Genomic DNA, 20,224 nt, shown 5'->3' on the forward strand with positions numbered 1-20,224 from the left:
TAAAGAGAGCATGGGTAAATACATAAAGTGCACATGGGATAAATATAGATGAGTGGAAAATGATTGTTAAGTGAAGTTGCCCCAGGAATGTCACAGATTTCCAACTAGGGGGATTAGTGTATGCAGCTGTTGAATGGGGGGCTTGTCTCATTCCTGAGCTCTCATGTTCCACTGTTGAGCAACAAATGCCTTTTGGGTGAGTGGTATGAGTGTCTCACCTGGAAAAGCCAGTCATCTTACAGTCATGGGGTGGGGTGGAAGGATTAAACAAACCAAAAAGCTCCCTTTATTATTCAGCTATTCTTGATCAAAAAAGTACCATTTCAGTCAAGCTTTAAAAAATATTATTAGAATAAGTGGTAGAATAAAATTATGTGCGTGTATTGTGTTGTTTAGCTTTAATTTTACCACCCTAAAATTTAGGATAATACTTTTATTTGCTTACCAAACTGTTTTCCTGCTCCAGATTTTAAAAGGAGTTAGAATTAACTAGCTCATAATAAGCAGACAGCAAGGAAATTGTCTTCTGAGAAGATTAAGAAAACTCAAATCTTTCATAGTCTTAAATGAACTATTATTATGAGCTTGTTTCTGTGGAAAGAAGTGTTTTTCAAGAGAAAGAGGTATTCCAAAGTGTATTCTAGTGGCTAACTTAGCTAAATTATGAAATTCATTAAGGTAACCTTCAAGTGCTTTTTTAATTACATTATGGGCATGTTCTGTTTCTATAGTTTAATAAGCGCACATAAGGTCAAAAGTGCTAAGAAAGTAAGAGTGTTGCTTATGGAGAGTGTAAGAATATCAGTATAAAGGTGCTGTAAAAGTGAACTGAGTATTTGAAATGTATACAGGTCTGTTAATTCACTGATAACATGTACTCATTCTGGGACTTTGGTATCACAACCATTTTACCCCTCCTGCACTATGCTGCATATTATAGTTATTAGATAACCTCAGGATGTGGGAATAAGTTCAGGATATCCAAATACCATCAGTTATGAATGATAACTCTGGGCGTGTCGTTGGGAGTTCCAGCGTACTTAGCTAATGATTACTAATTTGGAGTCTATTTTGCCAACTTAAAACACTCACGAACTACAGAGCTTTGCACAAATATCCATTTCCACAGTTACACTTATTATAACTGTATCCTTGATGAAGATTAGCCGAATCGAATATGCTATCTCTGCTGCTGCTATTCTGAGGGGTTCGGGTGCCAATTACCGGTTCCCTAGAATTTGCCCGTAATTGACTATGCCCCACAATAGGTAACTCTGGAAGTGACAGGCAGTCTCTAGTGTGGCTCTCCCGCCTGTCGATTGGACCTTGTATGAAGCCCCGCCTCATCAACTCAGTCCAGGGCGGCAGTTGGGCCGGCGCCGGTGAGTGGCGGGCCTTAGCTCCGCCCCGGCCGTCCGCTGCGCTGCCTGGGTCGGCGCCGTTTCCAGTTGAGAGATGGCGGCCGCCGCAGGTAGATCGCTCCTGCTGCTCCTCTCTTCCCGGGGCGGCGGCGGCGGGGGCGCCGGCGGCTGCGGAGCGCTGACTGCGGGCTGCTTCCCCGCTCTGGGCGTCAGCCGCCACCGGCAGCAGCAGCACCACCGGACGGTGAGCGAGCGCGCCCGGCGGCTCCGGGGAGGGCGGGGCGGCGCTGGCGTGTGGGAGCCGCCGGCAGGCAGGCCGCCGGGGCAGCGGGCGAGTTACCTCAACTCGCGGCCGCTCCCGAGGTTGCCGGGCACCGAGGAGCTGCCGTGCCCTTCAGGCGCCTGCGGCGGCAACCAGGAAAAAAGGAAGGGCGGAGGAAGCCGGGAGGAGGAGGAGGGGCGACGGCTGGGATGTTCCCGCAGGACCGGGGACACCAGGGCGGGGAAGGGAAGGGACTTGAACCTCTCCCCGACCCGCCCCCATCTCGGTCCCTCCCTCCTTTTTCCTTAACAGCTCTGCTCCGTGGCTCCCTCCCTGAGCACTGTTCAAGTTGTCCCCTTTCCCTCCTCCTCCAGGCGGGTTGGGGTGTCCTGAGTTGCCGCGGCCGCCTTGTGTCTGTGTCAGGAGTGGCGGTGCCATGCTGCTGGGAACTGTCCCCCGGAGGGCAGCCCTGAACCCCAGCGGGGCTGCCCACTCGTTCTCTTCTCGGCCGTGTGTGAACCGGCAAGGCGGAAAATCAAACTTTATCCCTTTCTGTGACGTCCTGCTTGTGGGCACGGGGCACAGCACCCTTGCGATGGATGCTGCATTGCTTCAGGAGGCAAGCTCCATCCTCTCAGGTCCTTAAAGGTCCTCGGTGACCCTTTTGGAGGGCTGGTTTATAAGCTTGTGCGTGCCCGAAGAAGGAAGGGTGGGCAGCAGGCAGAGGGGAAGCGAATATGACAAGTTGTTCCCAGCGGCAGGGTTTTGGTGGTTGTGTTAACCCGTTATTGCTGGCTTTCATTGGCTGGCAACGCACGGGAGTTTCTATTAGAACAGACTTGGGGTGTATGTATGTTTAATTTTAAGTTGCAAGAGATCAAGTTGACTTGGAATTCTTGACCTAACAAGTAGGCAGGTTATCTTTGGATTTTCTAGATCCATAGTTTTGATCTCTGGCCAACTCCAAAGGAAAGAGTGTAGGTTTTATTTCCTAGGGCTAAGTTGTATAGTGTGGTAATGAGAATCACTGCAGACAGCCTGATAGCAGAAACTAGTACCTTCAGCCCTCAACAAATACACCCACCTGTCTTCTTGTTCTGATCACATGGCTCTTGAGAGGAAACTGAACTGGCGCTTTTTAGAGGATACCCTAAGACTGTTGACAGCATAAAATTAGGTGTCTGAAAGAGCAGTGAAAAGAACTAATGCTCTTTAAATGCAAGATGGTATTGTTATTATTAGTCACATATATGGACCCTATCCTCCTTCTTGTGAGAAAATTGTACTTCATTTTGGCGTACTGACATATTGTTTTGCTGAAGCTTTTGGGTGAGAGCCGAGCTTTCCACAGTTCAGTTTAGATTTGCATGTTTCATAGCCTCCAGTTATATGTTTTGTTCTTTTAAAAACATAAGGCCATCCAAAAATCTGATTTCATTCCCCTCCCCCTCAAACTATTTAAAGATTTACCAAGTTGTCTTTATCTCTGTATTTTGATATATTCGACTTTGCAGTTGTTTTTAAGACTATTTGGGTGTGGTGTTCATTTAGCGTTTTGAAATTTGTGCCTTGTGTATTTTCCACTATGTGAGTCTGTCAGGCTGTGAGTGCCTTCCTTGTGCAGGTACTTCATGAAAGTGTTTTTCTGTGCTATTCTGGGGTGGGTAAAAGTGATGTGCCAAATTTGAGCTGAAAGCACAACTAAATGAACTGTTATTTCTGAAGGGCAGAAGTGTTGTAAGAATGGTGACTTGAAAATGAACTTAGACTTGTAAGATTTTGAAAAAGTTGTGCCTGATTATTTAAAATACGTAAACAGTTTTTTTTTTTCTTTTTCTATGATTGCTCCAAAGCTATCATGTGTACCGCTGTCTCCATCTGTTATTTTTTGATTCCTCACAAGGCTCAAAATTTGAAAGATATCTCTTAGAGACCTATTTAATTCTTGACATTTTATGCCTGAAATTGAGATCCAAAAAGGGGAGAGACTTGGCCAAGATTACACGGGGAATATGTAACAGTTTTAGGACTCTGATCCACCCCAGATACTCTGTCCATCTTATTGCATTCTTTTGATTAGAAAGTGCAGTTGCTCCTTCACATCTTTCTCCTTCCTTTTAAAACTTACTATTGCTTGTTTCAAAAGTACTGGTATTTCAAAACCCCATGAAAGAGAATTCTCCTCTGTTGGTTTGAGGCACATGTATTAGGCAATATAGAACAAATAGCTTGCTCTTATAAAGGCCCCTGAGAAGACACTAATGTTGAATCTTGTATAGGTGACATCCTGTGTGTGTGCAGCAGATGGCACTCTGCATTGGACAAGATCACAAGTTCTGCTTGTGCCACTTTAGTTCTGCTGTAGTAAATATGGTAAATTAGAGTCAATTTAATTAATCAGTATTAAATAACCAGTTATTGTACTGGTTCATTTTTTGTTTGAGAGGTATGTTTTTGAATCTTTTCCAGATTTGAAGAACAAGCCCAGAGCAATACAGTTCAGCTAATAGGTAAAAGTGGTTGTGAAGTTATGAAGCAGAACTTGGCCTCCTCCCCCCGCAACCCCCTCATTAAAACATTGTTCAACTGAGTAAATAGTAGAAAAGCTGCAGGGGCTTATTCAGTAGTTGCAGCACCATCTAGTGTAATTTTTTCCTTTTCTTTGTGAAGAGCCTGTTATTGCTTTCCAGCCTGTGGCTGTAACGGAGACTGATGTTAAATATTTGTTGTATGTCTTTCTGTGCAGTTAGTGAAGGTGGCTGTTTTCAAGGGTGATTCTTTGAAGGGAACTGCCTTTCATTGTGAACTGTGTAATTTCTTTGCTCAATCTGTCTCATCTCTGATTATGATAGCCTGAATGCTGGCATTTCCTAGTAGTCAACGGCTATGCTGAATTACTAAATCTCTTAAGTCTGTCATTATACTGTTAAGGATCATGGTTGTCCCTTTCTACTTTACACATTTTAGTTCTTTGGCAGTGATATCATTTCAGTTTAACCTGAGAAAGCTTTTTATTTTGTTTTCTTTTAACCTAGAAGTTTTAAAGAGAGGTTACATTGCCTGACACAGAGGCAAGTCCCAGTTCTTTAATTTGGTTCCTCCTGAACTGGCTGAATCTTACCTTTCCAGATCCACTCAGCACAAATGCTCCACTGTACTTACACCATCGTGTCATATATCCATACTAAATATTTATGCAGTTTTTGTAGTGGAATTTTAGTCTTAATCACTCCTCTTTCTTCTAAGGTCTGTTTTAGGTGAGAGACTGGGACCTGTGACCCCTCTTTGAACCTAACTTCCTTACTTTACAGATGAGAAAACAGACCTAATGGGAACCGAGGGAAGTGACTTGTTCCGTTTGTGGTTAATGACATCTGGGATAAAAATTCTTTAAAAACATCTTTTTTTTGAAGTTTTTATTTTGTATGGGGGTATAGTCGATTAACAAACAATGTTGTGATAGTTTCAGGTGAACGGTGAAGAGACTCAGCCATACATATACATGCATCCCTTCTCCCCCAAACTCCCCCCATCCAACCTGTCACATAACATTGAGCAGAGTTCCATGTGCTATATAGTAGGTCCCTGTTGGTTATCTATTTTAAATGTAGGAGTGTATACATGTCCGTGGGATAAAAATGCTTTTAAATAGAGGTGGATTCAAGGAGCAATCCCTGTCTGAATCTTGTGTGTTTCCTAGCTTTTAACCCCTTCCCGTTGTTTTGTTCTGTTTTCTCTGAATGCTGATAGGATTTATTATTTTCAGGATACAGATGGACACTGGCTTGTTCTCTAAATGTTTCATTTGTGGATGTCTTATCTTACTGGGCAAAGATTGTGTATCTTGTTACCTTTTTGTCCCTCATGGACTCCAGAGCAGTGCTAGATACATAGATAACACTCAGACAAGAGTTAATTGATTACACACCCTTTTGTCTGCTTGCCAGTGAAAAGGTGTGCTCTGCACCCCCCACCTTGACTTATTTAATGACTTGTTGCTTAGATAACCATATTTGGTTAATTTGGGTAATTGCTTTAAGTTTGCTATTGCCAATGCTGTCCTTGGTTGTATATTACACTTGTTTATGGTGGACTAGTAAAGGAGAGTTGGTAACACTGTGTTAGGTGTACGGGGGTGGGCGGGGGTGCAAACTTTCTATCCAAAGTAAAAGAAATACCCAGATTGTTAGGAATATTTGTTTGAATCAGAGTCTAGATTTATTGTTTTAGTCGACTAAGATATTAAGATTTTGAGGGTTCTGGATAAATATGCTTAGAGCAGACTTATTAAGGAAACTTTATTTTAAGATCTTGCTTATTTTGAGCCCCATAGATAATTGAATGAATAAATTTGGGTTTAGTCAACAAACTCTGATTATTTGAACTTTTTTAAGTCTCAAGGGGTTCTATTTTATGCTTTATGGAGCGCTGCTCCAAGAGGGAGTCTAAATAGAAATGCAGCATGAAGAATGACATATGACAAAGACAACAACTTGAATGTGAATCCGTTTTGGTTTTGGGGCTGCCTCCTATTTGAAAGTGAAATCAAGGAGTGGTCATGGTCTTCCATAGTAGCACTTTGTTGATACCATTTTCTCAATAACTACTGAGATGTAGCTTTTTATTTCTTTTTATATTCTGGCTTTGTGCTTTGTGGGTTTTCTTAAAAAATTACTGCTTGTTTTCTTGTAATTAAGGAGATAATTACCTTTTAAGATCTCAGGATAACCACTCAGTATTGAGGAATCTTTATTTGACTGATTAATACAGTATAGGAACAACATGTTACAGGAAGATGTTACTGTGGAAGACATGTACTTAAAAGAGTCCTAGAATTTAGAGCTTGACAAGACCGTAGGTAGAGGAAAGGAACTTTTTCCTTGGTAGCCTAACAAGTTACTACAGAGCTGATAATGGCTCACACACCTGCTGATTTTCCCATTCAGTTTTTGCCCCTTGAAATTATATAATTCTGTGTTTCATTCTAAAAATTATTAAGGTGAGACTGGTTTTTAAAAGTGAATTGGGGTCAAATTCTTCCAGCAATACCCTAAAGTCAAACTGAATCTTGGTTACTCCCTGATTTAGATTAAGCTTGATGACATCTGGTTAAAAAAACCTGTCCTCTGCAGCTGAACAAAAATGGTAAATAATCCATTTATTTCACTGCACTTTGTTAAATGCTTGCAGTGAGACAGCCTGTGTAAAAATCAAAGTTGACTTCAAGCAAAGTAATTTTAATAAGCTTAGTGAATTCTTGACCCATAAACCATGTACAGGCTCGATTTTTTTCCATTGGTAAAAGCATAACTTGGTAAATTACATCACCAACTGGCTCTACTAGCATCCTAAAACTGAACTTTTTCTAATTCAGTTCTGGAATAATTGGATAATATGCCATTGCATTTTGACATCTGTTAAAAATAAGAGTCTTTCTAAAAGTCCTTTAATGATGTTAATAATACTTATTAATCCAAAAGAGTGAAATGTTTACCTTTTATGCTTTGTTACTAAAGTTTTCAGTTTTTACATATTTTTCTTATTATTGTCCACTTTATTTTGGGGAGAGCACTTGTAATAATCACCAGAAGACTGCTGAGCAGAGCCTGTTGGGTGTAAGATGCTATCCAGAGGGTAGTCTCAAATGTTCAGTCCTGAGCTTACTGTCTTACAGGTTGCAAGATTTTAAAACTTTCTTTTTTGCCTTCTAAGACTGGCCCACTTTGTACTTCTTACCTATAGTAAATGATGTTACAGGATGTTTAAGAGTATTAATGCAACTGATAGTTTATAAAGTAACAGGAGAGCAAATAGGTTAGCTGAACTACCTGGCCTCTAAAGATAGAGGGGCAGATATGCCTTCTTCTAGAAAGCATTTCAGAGTTAAAGGCATTGTGTTTCCATGTTTAATTCTTACCATAACCCTATGAAAGGTATTATTGTGCTAGTTTTATAGATAAGGAAATTGAGAATGAAATAGATTCATTTCTTCCTTCATTTCATAAACTGTTTTAATGATAGGAATGCAAAGATGAACAAATGGTTTGGAGCTGAGATGTAAGCCTGAGTCTGGCTAGAATTAAAGCTGTGGCATGCTGGTTGTCATTGTGGGTCTTTCTTCCTTTTCAGGGTCTGCTCCTTCAGTTTTGTTTCTCAAGCATCTACTGCAGTTTCTTCCGAGAGATCTCATTATCCCTCCTGTTGGCTACATTTCTTAAATCTTTTTTTTAACTCTCCCCACCAGATGTTAGCTGATAAGGGTCTAAGGTATTACTCTTCACCCCTACCCCCCGAGATCTTTGAAATTCAGTTTGAGATTCTAAAAAGTCCCACCCAGTAAACCTGGTAATAACTGAGCATTGCTTCCACATCAGACACTTTTACAACATTGTGTAGTATACTCCATAACAACCCTTCAGGCAAAATACTATCCCCATTGTACAGATGAGAAAATAAAGACCTAGAAAGGATTAATAACTTAGAGAATAACTTATTCTCTAATAAGTTAATAACTTAGAGAATAATATTCAGAGAATATCTGTGGAACTCCTACTCTCTGAGACACTGTGCTGGTAAAGAGACAGGTTTCTATTGTGGTTCTAAGGGTTCACAGCCTGGCCAGGAGACATTCATAAACAAGACTACAACTGGCTGTGCTCGTTCTTTTTTCCCCTGTAGAGACACAGTGGGACACTGTGAACTACCAAAGGATGTTGGGAAAGGCTTTAAGTGGGGAAACCTTGCTTGAGCTGAAATATGAGGAAATATAATGTGTGGGGGACTGAAAAGGTTGATTCATATTTAAGGCAGCAGTACTATCTAACATGACAATATGAAGGGGTACAATGTACTTGAGAAACAGCCAGAAATTTGTTATAATTGGAGTATGGGCAAGACTAGCTGGAGATTAGGTTGGATAGTAATAGTGATACCAATAATAATATTTATCAAGTGCACCATGTCCCAAGCACTATACATAGTCTCACTTAATTCTTGTGATACCCTATGAGTAGGTACTGTTGTTATCCTTGTTTTACAGATAGTGAAACAGAGTTGCATCAGGCTAATTGAGTGATTTGCCCAGAATCACAGTCAGTCAGTGACACACAGCTAGTAAATGACTTGCCCAGGATAACACAGCTAGTGAGTGGCATACCTAGTGTGTAAACCCATGTAGTCTGGCTCCAAAACCTGTCTCTTAACCACTTGCTATGATAAGGGATCAGATTGTGAAAGAACCTGTGAAGGAGCTGAAATTTTATTATGTTAAGTCAGCGTTTTTTTAAAAAACTCAACCCACAGTAGAAATACCTTTTATATTTTGATTGAGTATATGCATGTGTGCATAAAACTAGGAAAGGTCTCATGCGACAATATTTTTGCTATGTATGAGGCATGTACAGTTACTATTCTGTTTTCTTAAGGAAATTCTGGTTGGGACCCATTTAAACTGATTCTGTAGTTTAAGCCACAGTTTGCAGAAATGCTACTTGTTGAATAGATGAGCAAGGGAAGAATTTCAAGAAGTTAATCATGGTTAGGTTCTACTTTTAGGTAGGTCACACTGGTAGCAGTGTGAGAACTTCATTGGAGAGGCTGGGACTAGAAAGACAGACACCAGTCGAACATCTTAATTGACCAGGCAAAAGGTGTCTGAGCTAGGACAGTAGCACTGAGGATAGAGAAAAAGAGAACAGAGGGAGGGGAGATTTAGGAAGTAGAGTTGATAGAACCTGACAATTGGCTGTGGACTGTTACTCAGCTAGTAAATACTAGGTAGAAAGGCAGTTCAGTTCAAGGCCTTTCTGACTGTATTACTCAGGTACAGAAATCTTATGTTTTGACCTTTTCTGTGAGTTTCTTTTTATCGTCATGTTGAATATGCTTCTTTGTTGTCTTTGCTACACCTCTGCTTTTGTATTTTAAGAAACTGGTTTAATTATCTTTAAATGATTTTAAAATTTATATATAAAATCAGATATCATGTTACCGCTATTCCTGCCTCCCCACCTGTACTGCATAATATCAGAATCTGGAAGATTTGCATAGCTGTATGAAAAAGTTCACATAGCATGATAAGCATTTGTTGTAGCCACGCGTTCTGGGAAACAAACTCACTCAGAAGGACAATGCAGATAGTGGAGTGCAGTTTATTACACCAGCAGGCCCAAGGCAGAGTCTTCTCTTAGCCAAGGACCCTGACCAGTTTTTCTGAAAACCTTACGTACCCTAAGTGTACTGTGCCCAAACCCACCTTCCCAAATTCCCTGAAACTAGTCTGAACAAAGGAAAAGAAAGATACAATCAAAATTAACCTGTAATTCATATGCCTTAAGCCTAGGTAGTTAACAGTGGACAATTATCAATAGGCCTGTGGTCATACCCCAATAAGCATAATAGAATTTATGATTCTATTCAGTTACACAGATAATTAGGGTATTCTTTTAGGCAACAGAGAGTCTAGGTACAAGCCCTGGGGCTCTTGCATCTGGGGGCCCTGGTTTTCCAGTTGGTATGTCATTTCCATAGATACTGGGCACAGAGCTCAAAGTCCACAGTCCGGCCCAAGGTGGAGTTCTGCCTTCAAGATGGAGCCTGTTCTGTCTGTTTCCTCCTTCACATTCAGCAAATCTTTGTTGAAAGAATATGTTCTGTGTATTATACTCTCCCAAAGCAGAAACTCTTAACATGTTCATTAACTAGATGAATACTTCTGAGTAATTTTATTGGGCTTTGTTCCCTTTAACTTTCCATTTTTGTAATATTTGATTCCCTTTACGAATCAAATCTTAGGGACCAGATGCCATAATCTTAGTTTTCTGAATGTTGAGCTTTAAGCCAGTTTTTTCACTCTCCTCTTTCACTTTCATCAAGAGGCTCTTTAGTTCCTCTTTACTTTCTGCCATAAAGGTGGTGTCATCTGCATATCTGAGGTTATTGATATTTCTATCGGCAATCTTGATTCCAGCTTGTGCTTCCTCCAGCCCAGTGTTTCTCATAATGTACTCTGCATATAAGTTAAATAAGCAGGAGTGACAATATATAGCCTTGACGTATTCCTTTTCCTATTTGGAACCAGTCTGTTGTTCCATGTCCAGTTCTAACTGTTGCTTCCTGACCTGCATATAGGTTTCTCAAGACTTACCTGAGGCAAATTTGTTGACACCTGTTTTATTACGGGAGGGGGCCTCCCATACACAGTTTTGTATGGAGAAGAACCATGGGACCATGGGGTCATCCTGAGTCTGAGCAGAGCCGTCGGAAACAAGTCCACGCAGGAGCAGTCAGTCTCTGAGACCCACTCAGAGAGTGTCTCTTTAAGTGTCCGGTTGGTTCCTTCCACCATCCCAGAGCTCTGGGTCCTGTATGCTGTATGTAATTTCCACTTGATGTTTAAAGTTTTGCTTACTTGTTATACTAAATCAGCTTCAAGAGCTGGGCCATTGTCCGATCCAATGCTGGTAGGAAATCCAGATCTGTGAACTATCTCCCTAAGCAGGCACCGGGCTACTTTTGATGCTCTTTCAGTCCGGGTAGGAAAAGCTTCTACCCATCCTGAGAACGTACATACTATGACCAGCAGGTAATGGTAGTGTCGGTGAGGTTTCATTTCAGTGAAGTCCACTTCCAGGTGTTCAAAGGGCAGCGTGCCTTTGAGCTGAATCCCAGGAGGTTTCTGTCTGTGCCGAGAGGCAGCATTGACCTGTGAGCAGGCAGTGCAGTTCTGAGATTTTGTCTTGCATAGGGAAGAGAGGCGGGGAACCAAGAAATATTTTCAAATTAGCTATTCCAGTTTATCATGGCCTAGATGGGTCTCTTGGTGTGTTTGGCTTACCAGTGTGGGTGCCAGCTCCTCCAGTACCAATAATTTGCCACTTGGCGATTCCCACCATCCCTTTTCAGTCTCGATGGCCCCTTCTGCTTTGGCTGGTTGGTTTTGGGCTTCAGTGTATTTTGGAGAGTCTAGCGTTAGCTCAGGCAGCTCTGCCAATATGAGAGCTTTAATAGGGGCTTCACTTGTCACCCCCAAGCCCTTGGCTGCTTGTTTAGCGGTCTTATCTGCCAGTCTGTTCCCTGAGCCCGGGGGGTATCCTCTTTTTGAGGTCCTCAGCGGTGTATGACTGCAACCCTTTCTGGTTCCCAGGCAGCATCTAATAGGATCTTAATTTCTTCCTTATTTTTAATATCTTTTTCACTAGCTCTCAGAGGTTTCTCTCCTTACACAGAGCCCTGTACTGTGGCAGAAGCATACTTGGAGTCTGTGTCAATGTTTGTCTTCTTACCTTTTGACAGCTGGAGGGCCTGGATTAGAGCATATAGTTCGGCCTGTTGAGTGGACCAGTGTGATGGCAGAGAGCAGGCCTCAACGATGGCTTCTTCCATGACTACTGCGTATCCCGACAGTCATTGTCCTCGTTTCACCAGGCTGGGGCCACTGGTGTACAGGACCCAGTCTGGGTCCAGGATTGGCTGGTCTCTCAAGTCAGGTCTGCTGGCATATTTCCTTGAAATCATGTGAGGGCCCACCTTCTCCCACAAGAAAGAGAGGGGCCAGATTCAGGGCCTGACAAGGCTCAGTAGTAACATGGGGGTTCTCACATAGCAGTCCCTGGTGTTGAGTAATCCGGGATGTTGACAGCCATTTATGGGGGTCCCCTCGCAGGAGAGTGTTGACCTCATGCAGGACTTTTATGAACAAATCTTGGCCTAAAGTCAGCTTGGTTGCCTCCCAGACCAGTAAGGCAACTGCAGCAACTGCCCGTAAGCATCCCAGCCACCCAGTGATAACATTGTCCAGCCGATTCGAGAGATAAGGCACTGGTCTGTCCCATGTCCCCATAATCTGGGACAACACTCCCATAGCCTCCTTGTCCTTGTCAGTCACAAAAAGAGTAAATGCCTTAGCAAGGTCTGGCAGGCCCAAGGCGGGTGCTGACGTAATTGTACCAGGTTTGAGTTCTATTACCAGTGGGACTTGTTTTGCAAGCCTGGGGGGGGTTGTCTTTTGTCCAGACCTCAGGGAATTGTTGAGTTAACTCTCTCTCTCTACTGTTTAGCCCATCCGGTTTCCCTTCTGGGAGATTGTCCAACCTCCATTCATCTTGAGGGGTTACTGAGAGGAAAAGTAAATAGGTGGTTGAGCCGACTCGAACAGTGGGTCTTTCGCTGGGGGAAAGGTCACTTGTGCCCCCAATTTAGATAGCAAGTCTCTTCCTAACAAAGGTACTGGGCATTCAGGGATGTATAAAAATTCATGAATCACTTGGTGTCCCCCCCATCTGACATTTTCAGGGTAGGCTAGAAACACAAAGGCTGCATTTGTCACCATTTGAGACCCAGCAGCCTCTGGCTGGGTCTGTTGGCATATAAAGTCTGTAGGCCTCGCACAGTCTTTCGCAGAACTCAGAGGGTGATTCGCTTTCCCTTTGAATCACTTCGGAGGGCTTTGCGATTCTCATAGCTTTTCGGGCCCCCTGTTGAGACCTTCGTAAAATTCAGCCCGATGTCTTTCCAGGTGGCCCCGCTCTTCCTCTGGGTTACAGTCCCAATCGGGCCTCTCATCGGGGTGGCTCGTTCTGCCCCCCGATGTGGGTGTGCAGTGCCCTCGGGTGCCGTTTCTCTGAACCATTTTCTGGCCTCAGTTAGGATCCTGTGTCCTTCCTCAGTGCTGGAAAGGGAGACTAGTAGTTGGATTATGTCATCCCATGTAGAGCGGTGGGTTCAAAAAATAGTCTCCATTAGCCTCATCATGGCCTTTGGCTCCCCCGAGTATGGTGGAGCATGTCTCTGCCAGTTTAATATATCCGTAGAGGAAAATGGCTGGTAATAACAGGCTACAGGGGGCTGATGCTAGTGCCCCATGCGTCCTGAACCGGAGGCTGCTGTAGCTCTCTGAGGGGCATCTGTAGTGGGGTTCTTTCCCCCTGTTCCTTGGCAGAGCGCAGCCTCTGTCTGATTGCTGTGTTTTCTTCCCCCCTTCCCATCAGTACTCACCAGGAGAGGTGGATACCATCTAGGAGGTCCAGCTGAGGTGGAATTTTGGGGGCATTGGCCAGAGGTCTCCATTGCTGGGTTTGGAGCCTGCCGAAATGGTGGCTCTACGAACTCCGGGAGAGCTGGTGGAAGAGCAGCAGCTGCCGCCGGAACTTCACCCGGCCCTGGATCGGGCATTAAGGCGGCCCCGGTCCTCGTGGAGCCCTGGGAGGCAGGCGCCTCACTATCCAGTATGGGGGAGGGGTCAGGTCATCCCCGTCCAGATCCTGTAGAATTTCCTTTTTTATCATCAGTCAGTTTTTGTGCCATTAATATTTTTCCCTTTCCCTTCTGGATACAGAACCTTGTCCAAGTAGGAGGGTCTTGAGCTAACCCTAGCCATGAGTCAATATATGGATATTGATCCAGGTGTCCTGGCTCTCCTGTGACTACTGTATAGACTGCTTCCACTATTTTTAAGTTCATGGTGTCCTCTGGTGGCCATCCTACTCCCATAGGGGGCCATTTGACCTCACAGAGTATGTGGAGGCGGTTAGGCTTCATCTTCACCCCATAGTCTCCTCTTAATCCCTTCTTTAAATTTTTAATCATGCACTCCAATACAGTTGCCTTAGATTCACTTCCCCCCATCTTGCTTGCCTTCTCAGACCTTCTTCTACTTTTCCTTTTTGTTCTGTCTACGAAGTTCTTAGTACCCTATGTACTTCTGATATTTCCTCTCAATGACACTTAAATTGCCATTCTGCCTCCTTCCTAATTGGGGTGAGAAGAGCCTTACCTGTCGGATCCCAGAGGGAGAAGGGGGATTGGCATGTCTTCACCTGCCGGTCAGCACAGCTGAACCAGAGCACCACGTGGTCCAGGACTGTTTCTCCCTTAACTTTTAAAGTCCATTCTGCCTTGGTGGGCTTGATCAGGTGCAGATAAAAATACAGATGGGTTAAATATCCCATGTCTCAGGCCGTCTCCGGAAAAGCCAATTTGTACTCACTTATGTATCCCCCTCCTTCTAGCCTGACAGTTCTGAGGGGGTCAAGAACTTCATAGCAGATGGGACACCTCCTTGGGGAGGGCAGAATACAAGCACACAAAAACCAAGTTTCTTCTCCTAAAAATCCCCTGGGAATTGCTTGGTAATAATTTTCCCAAGATGGTATGGACACCACCTCCTAAATGACCTTCACAAATTTCCTTCCTAAGCCCTAACACGCTCGTCAACCTGTGTACCAAGCAGTCGTTGCCACCTGCCTCTTCCAGGCCCCTGTGGGTCTGTGCCTCTTCTAATCTCTCCCAGGGGGGTGATCAGGCCCCCTCTTCCACCCTGCCGGGTGAGTTCCTCCTCACCTGAGCGCTCAGTTCCCCTGTTGCTGTCCACTACCTGCTAACGTGAAAGATCCGGGTGTTGAGAAGCAGAATCCTTCCAGAGGGGCGAGGCGCCTTCCCCCTTCTAGAAGGTTCGAGCCGCAAGGCCTCGGAGTGGTCCCAAATGGGACTTGTCTCCTCAAAGTGAGGAGTTTCCCGGCCAATGCACCAAATGTTGTAGCCACGCGTTCTGGGAAACAAACTCACTCAGAGGGACAATGCAGATAGTGGAGTGCAGTTTATTACACCGGCGGGCCCAAGGCAGTCTCCTCTTAGCCAAGGACCCTGACCAGTTTTTCTGAAAACCTTACGTACCCTAAGTGTATGTGCCCAAACCCACCTCCCCAAATTCCCTGAAACTAGTCTGAACAAAGGAAAAGAAAGATACAATCAAAATTAACCCGTAATTCATATGCCTTAAGCCTAGGTAGTTAACAGTGGACAATTATCAATAGGCCTGTGGTCATACCCCAATAAGCATAATAGAATTTATGATTCTATTCAGTTACACAGATAATTAGGGTATTCTTTTAGGCAACAGAGAGTTTAGGTACAAGCCCTGGGGCTCTTGCATCTGGGGGCCTGGTTTTCCAGTTGGTATGTCATTTCCATAGATACTGGGCACAGAGCTCAAAGTCCACAGTCCGGCCCAAGATGGAGTTCTGCCTTCAAGATGGAGCCTGTTCTGTCTGTTTCCTCCTTCACATTCAGCAAATCTTTGTTGAAAGAATATATTCTGTGTATTGTACTCTCCCAAAGCAGAAACTCTTAACATGTTCATTAACTAGATGAATACTTTTGAGTAATTTTATTGGGCTTTGTTCCCTTTAACTTTCCATTTTTGTAATATTTGATTTCCTTTAGGAAATATTAAGCATTAAGTATGATTAAGCATTAAGTACAAGTTTTAAGTATGATGATCATATCTTTTAAAAAACAAATAAGCAAACCAAACTAGCTGTTCCTAAGCATGAAATCTTTTCTTAGTGAAATTTTTGCAGTCTTCTTTCTCATATTATGAATGTAGTTTCTCAGAGAAATTGGAGTGGCAGAAGCAGTAGGAATATATATGTATTGTCTCTCAGTGTTGCAAGTGTAGTGATACATATAAACATACACACACACATATATGTTGTTGTTGTTCAGTCGCTAAGTTGTGTCCGACTCTTTGTGACCCCATGAACTACAGCACGCCAGACTTCCCTGTCCTTCACCATCTCCCTGAGTTTGCTCAAACCCATGTCCATTGAGTCAGTGATGCCATCCAACCATCTCATCCTCAGTTGTCCCTTCTCCTTCTGCCTTCTATCTTTCCCAGCATCAAGGTCTTTTTCAAATGAGTCAGCTCTTCACATTAGATGGCCGAAATATTGGAGCTTCAACATCAGTCCTTCCAATGAATATTCAGAGTTGATTTCCTTTAGAATTGATTTGTTTTATCTTCTTACTGTCCAAGGGACTTTGAAGATTCTTCTCCAGCATCACAGTTCGAAAGGCGCTGAGCCTTTATATAGAGTTGAGAACAAGTTATTTGAAATGATTCTCTAATGTTTTAATTGACTAGGACCTTACTGGCTTTTTTACTGGAGAGCACACATTCTTTGGTCTTCTAGGTTTTATTATAATACAAAGATAAGTATTTACTTTACAATTATGACAATTTTTTAGAGGCATTAGTATATCTGCTCTATCAGAAAAGATTGTATTTGCAGTGTAGTTGATAAACCTTTTGAAATCGTATGGGAGCAAAGAATAGTTGTACCATCACAGAATTTTTTATTATTGATAGTTCTCTTGAGAAAGTTAAATAAATGAAATTCCCTGGTGGCTCAGACGGTAAAAGTGTCTGCCTACAATGCGGGAAACCCGGGTTCAATCCCTGGAACGGGAAAATCTCCTGGAGAAGGAAATGGCAACCCACTCCAGTATTCTTGCCTGGAAAATCACATGGACGGAAAAGCCTGGTAGGGCTACAATCCATGGGGTCTCAAGGAGTCGGACACGACTGAGCAACTTCACTTTCACTTTCTCCGAGATAGTTAAATAAATGAAAAGATGGAAGTGCTAAGAGTGTGTATGTATTTGCGTGTGTGTGTTTCCCAGTCACCAAAATAAATAGTAAGTAATTGAAGAGAATTAGGTGCCATGTGGTATAATAGAGTTAGGAGTCTGGGTTCTGCTCCTTTCTCTTCCATTATCTTGCTATTTGACTTTGAGTAAGTGACATAACCTCTTTGATCCTGTTATATTGTCAGTTCAATAAGGATGCTTGGTCAGGTGAACCTAAAGGAGTTCTTCAATTCTAATTTATCATTTTTATGTAACACGACAAGTAATGTTTATGTTATTTCATTGGATAGCTTGTGTAAAATCATTAACTGATGTTTATTTGTTTACTTATTCTAGCAAGGGCAAAGGGCTTGAAGTGACAAAAAAGAGCCTTCCAATTCCTTTTCAGGACAGTTTGCATAATTACTTCTGATATCTTGATGAACAATTTACCCTATGTTCCTCTTAATTCATTAAGCCTTTATTCCCATCTTTCTTTTTTCTTCTTTTTCCAATTCAAACTGCTGAGGGAGTTGGGAAAGAGGTGATGTGGTGGGAAATTCAGAGTTGGAGAGAGGGGAGGAGGAAAAAAAGCAGTTAATGATGGTGTGTTGTGAGACAGGATTGTGCTAATAATTCATTAATTCTGAGTTGTGACCTGCCAGCCTGGAACAGAGACTGTTTCTTTGATTTTATACTACAGGAATCCCCAGGGTGAAAATCTTAACAAGTGGTTTAGTTGTCTGTAGTAGTCTCGTCTTCCAAACTCTGTGAACTGAGTCTAATACAGTGTCGTGAATGGAGACATTCAGTCAGTGTTGGACAAATGAGTCAGTGAGTTAAAAAGTCCTAGGGACCATTGTCTAACTCCTTCAACCTGGTATATCATCTTATTCTCTGTGCCTTGAATCTACAGTGATGGAAATCATAGAGCTGTCAAGAAGGATGACTTTGCTTCAGACAGCAGCTAATAATCTTAAAAGACTTCAGAGATTGTGCTGAAACAAGCATGGCTATGTACAATGCTAAGTAAAAACAGTAATGGAAAAAGATTGTAGGGTTGTTACGCTACAGATAATTTAAGAAATTGACACAGTGACGTCTACTTGGCAGGCATTTGGAGCAAGTGAGGGGGAATAGAGAAGAGTGAAGGGCTGGGCACTGCTGAAGAGAGAAAGGAACTGTTTGAACGAGGTGCTGCCAGCTCTAGATTCCCTACTGATACATATTTCCAAGGATGACAGGTTTTTGGAGGTGTTTATTTTGGAACAAATCTTCTGTATTTCCATCTACCCCCACCGTATCCTGTATCTTGTACTGCCAGAATTCTGCTAGCTGCCATGAAGCAGGGCTGTGGCAAGTGGCCAAGTGTGATAAAAACCTATTTTTCACTTTAAAACAGATTATAACTGTCAGAATACTTTAAAGAAGTATTTAAAGATGGAATGAAGTGGAAGAAGTAGTAAAAAGCAAGTGAGAAAATGGAAAGTTTTTGGTTTGGTTTTGATGGAATTACATTTCTTTCTTAAACAGAAGAATACCAGCTTATGTCTGTCTCTGTCACTTTCTCTTTCTTACCTCTCTTTCCCTGATCTTTGAATGCTACGGATAGAAGCTGTTGAGTAGACAGGAAAAAATGAGTTTTCTGATCACAAAGAGGTAGTAGTGATTTTGTTATTGTTTTTGTTTTTGAGGGGACTCCAAGGGTATACTCTGTCTGAATGTCTCATTTATATGCATGTTAGTAATTGGGTTTTGTTTTCTTATTTTGTTCTCGTTTTAACCCCGCAAAATACGAAATTTATTTTTTCCATTTCTAGCTCTGATTTAAGCATCAAAACAAATTGTTATCCAAGCACAATTGAGATGGCAGAATGGAATTGTAGTATACACCATGTTACAAAATTTTGGAATGTTCATTTATTAAATGGAGACTTGATTGAACTCCAGTCAGTACTTTTTAAATTTTAGTATCTCATCCTGTGTTAGTAGTTGATTCAGAATGAAATAGAGTTCATAGCTTGGCCGACTGCCACAAAGTTGAGTGAGCTTTAGATAGATAATGGTTCTCTTTTTAATGATTACTAGAGCTTTTAGCAGTAAAAGGGGGGAAATGAAAGGGAACTATGTGTAATAGATTTCTTGCCTAAAACAAATACCCTGGGTTAGATTAAAAGTAGAGACCGGCTGAAGCTCTGAGATATGGATCTGGAAGGTCACATCACAGCCAGCATGAGAAAGTAGCAGCACTAGGGGAAGAAAAAAGATTACTACTGAGGATCAGGCTCTCAAAGAAGCCCGCTTGGAAAGGCCGTACCGACACCTGAGGGTGGTGGTTTTTTGGTGGTGGGGGTGGGGAGGTGGATGTCCTTCATAAGGAATTTTGTTGTTCATCAAACATATAAGGGGAAAAGTCTTTTTTTTTTAAATTATGAAGTATGTAATGTCTATAAAAAAAGTAGATGTATTTCTTTTAGCTTAAGAAATAAAACAATTATAATTGCTACCCCAGGTTTCCTTCCTCAGTCTTATTTCCTCTCCTCTTTGCCAAACACTCTCCAATTTGATGTTTCCCTTCTATATGTTTATGCCATATATCTCATACAACATTGTAAACATGTTTTAGGTCTTATTTAGAAGATATTGCACTGTATGTATCCTTGTGTAATTTGTTCTTTTTGCTTAATACTTAAATTATGTAGTTGATACCTTTGGTTCTGACTCATTCATTTTTAGCTAGGTGGTGTTTCATTCTCTATTGCACATATTTATCCATTTTCCTGTTGACTGAAAGCCTTTTTAGCTGAATATTTTAGGGGGACAGGAAAGAAAAATATGTCATTTTAAAAGTTAGATTAGGAATGTTGTTTTGACTTTCAAAAAGGCCAATTCCATTTTTGGTGTGGAATGTCCTCATTTATCATTTTTCTGGGAAAGCCCTTTATGCTTCCCGAGAGAAGGCAGAGACGAGTGGTGTTTCATTACACAGATGAACATGTCTTGTACAAAATGCAGAACAGCATCTGCTGTATTACAGTGAACTCATAAGGGACTGAGATGCAGCAAAAGCTTGGTTAATTCTGTTAAAATTCTCAGATTTTTCAAGTGCAGGCAAGCTGTGGATAGAAACTTGTTGTCATTTAGGCATTATTTCTTTTCTGTGTGTTTGGAGTAATTAGTATTTTAAAGCTATCTG

General features: G+C 42.1%; 1 protein-coding gene across 1 annotated transcript in view; it reads left to right on the forward strand.

The window, feature by feature from the left end:
* Positions 1-1,417: 1,417 nt before the first annotated feature.
* The window catches only part of MCU (mitochondrial calcium uniporter), a 223,463-nt gene continuing 204,656 nt past the window's right edge, over positions 1,418-20,224 (forward strand). Inside the window, exon 1 of the mRNA XM_020896354.2 lies at positions 1,418-1,605. Within this exon, the coding sequence (XP_020752013.1) occupies positions 1,456-1,605 (150 nt within the window). The 5' untranslated portion in view covers positions 1,418-1,455. The remainder of the gene's footprint in view (positions 1,606-20,224) is intronic.

Source organism: Odocoileus virginianus, chromosome 7 (assembly GCF_023699985.2).
Source record: "Odocoileus virginianus isolate 20LAN1187 ecotype Illinois chromosome 7, Ovbor_1.2, whole genome shotgun sequence".
Classification (NCBI taxonomy): domain Eukaryota; kingdom Metazoa; phylum Chordata; class Mammalia; order Artiodactyla; family Cervidae; genus Odocoileus; species Odocoileus virginianus.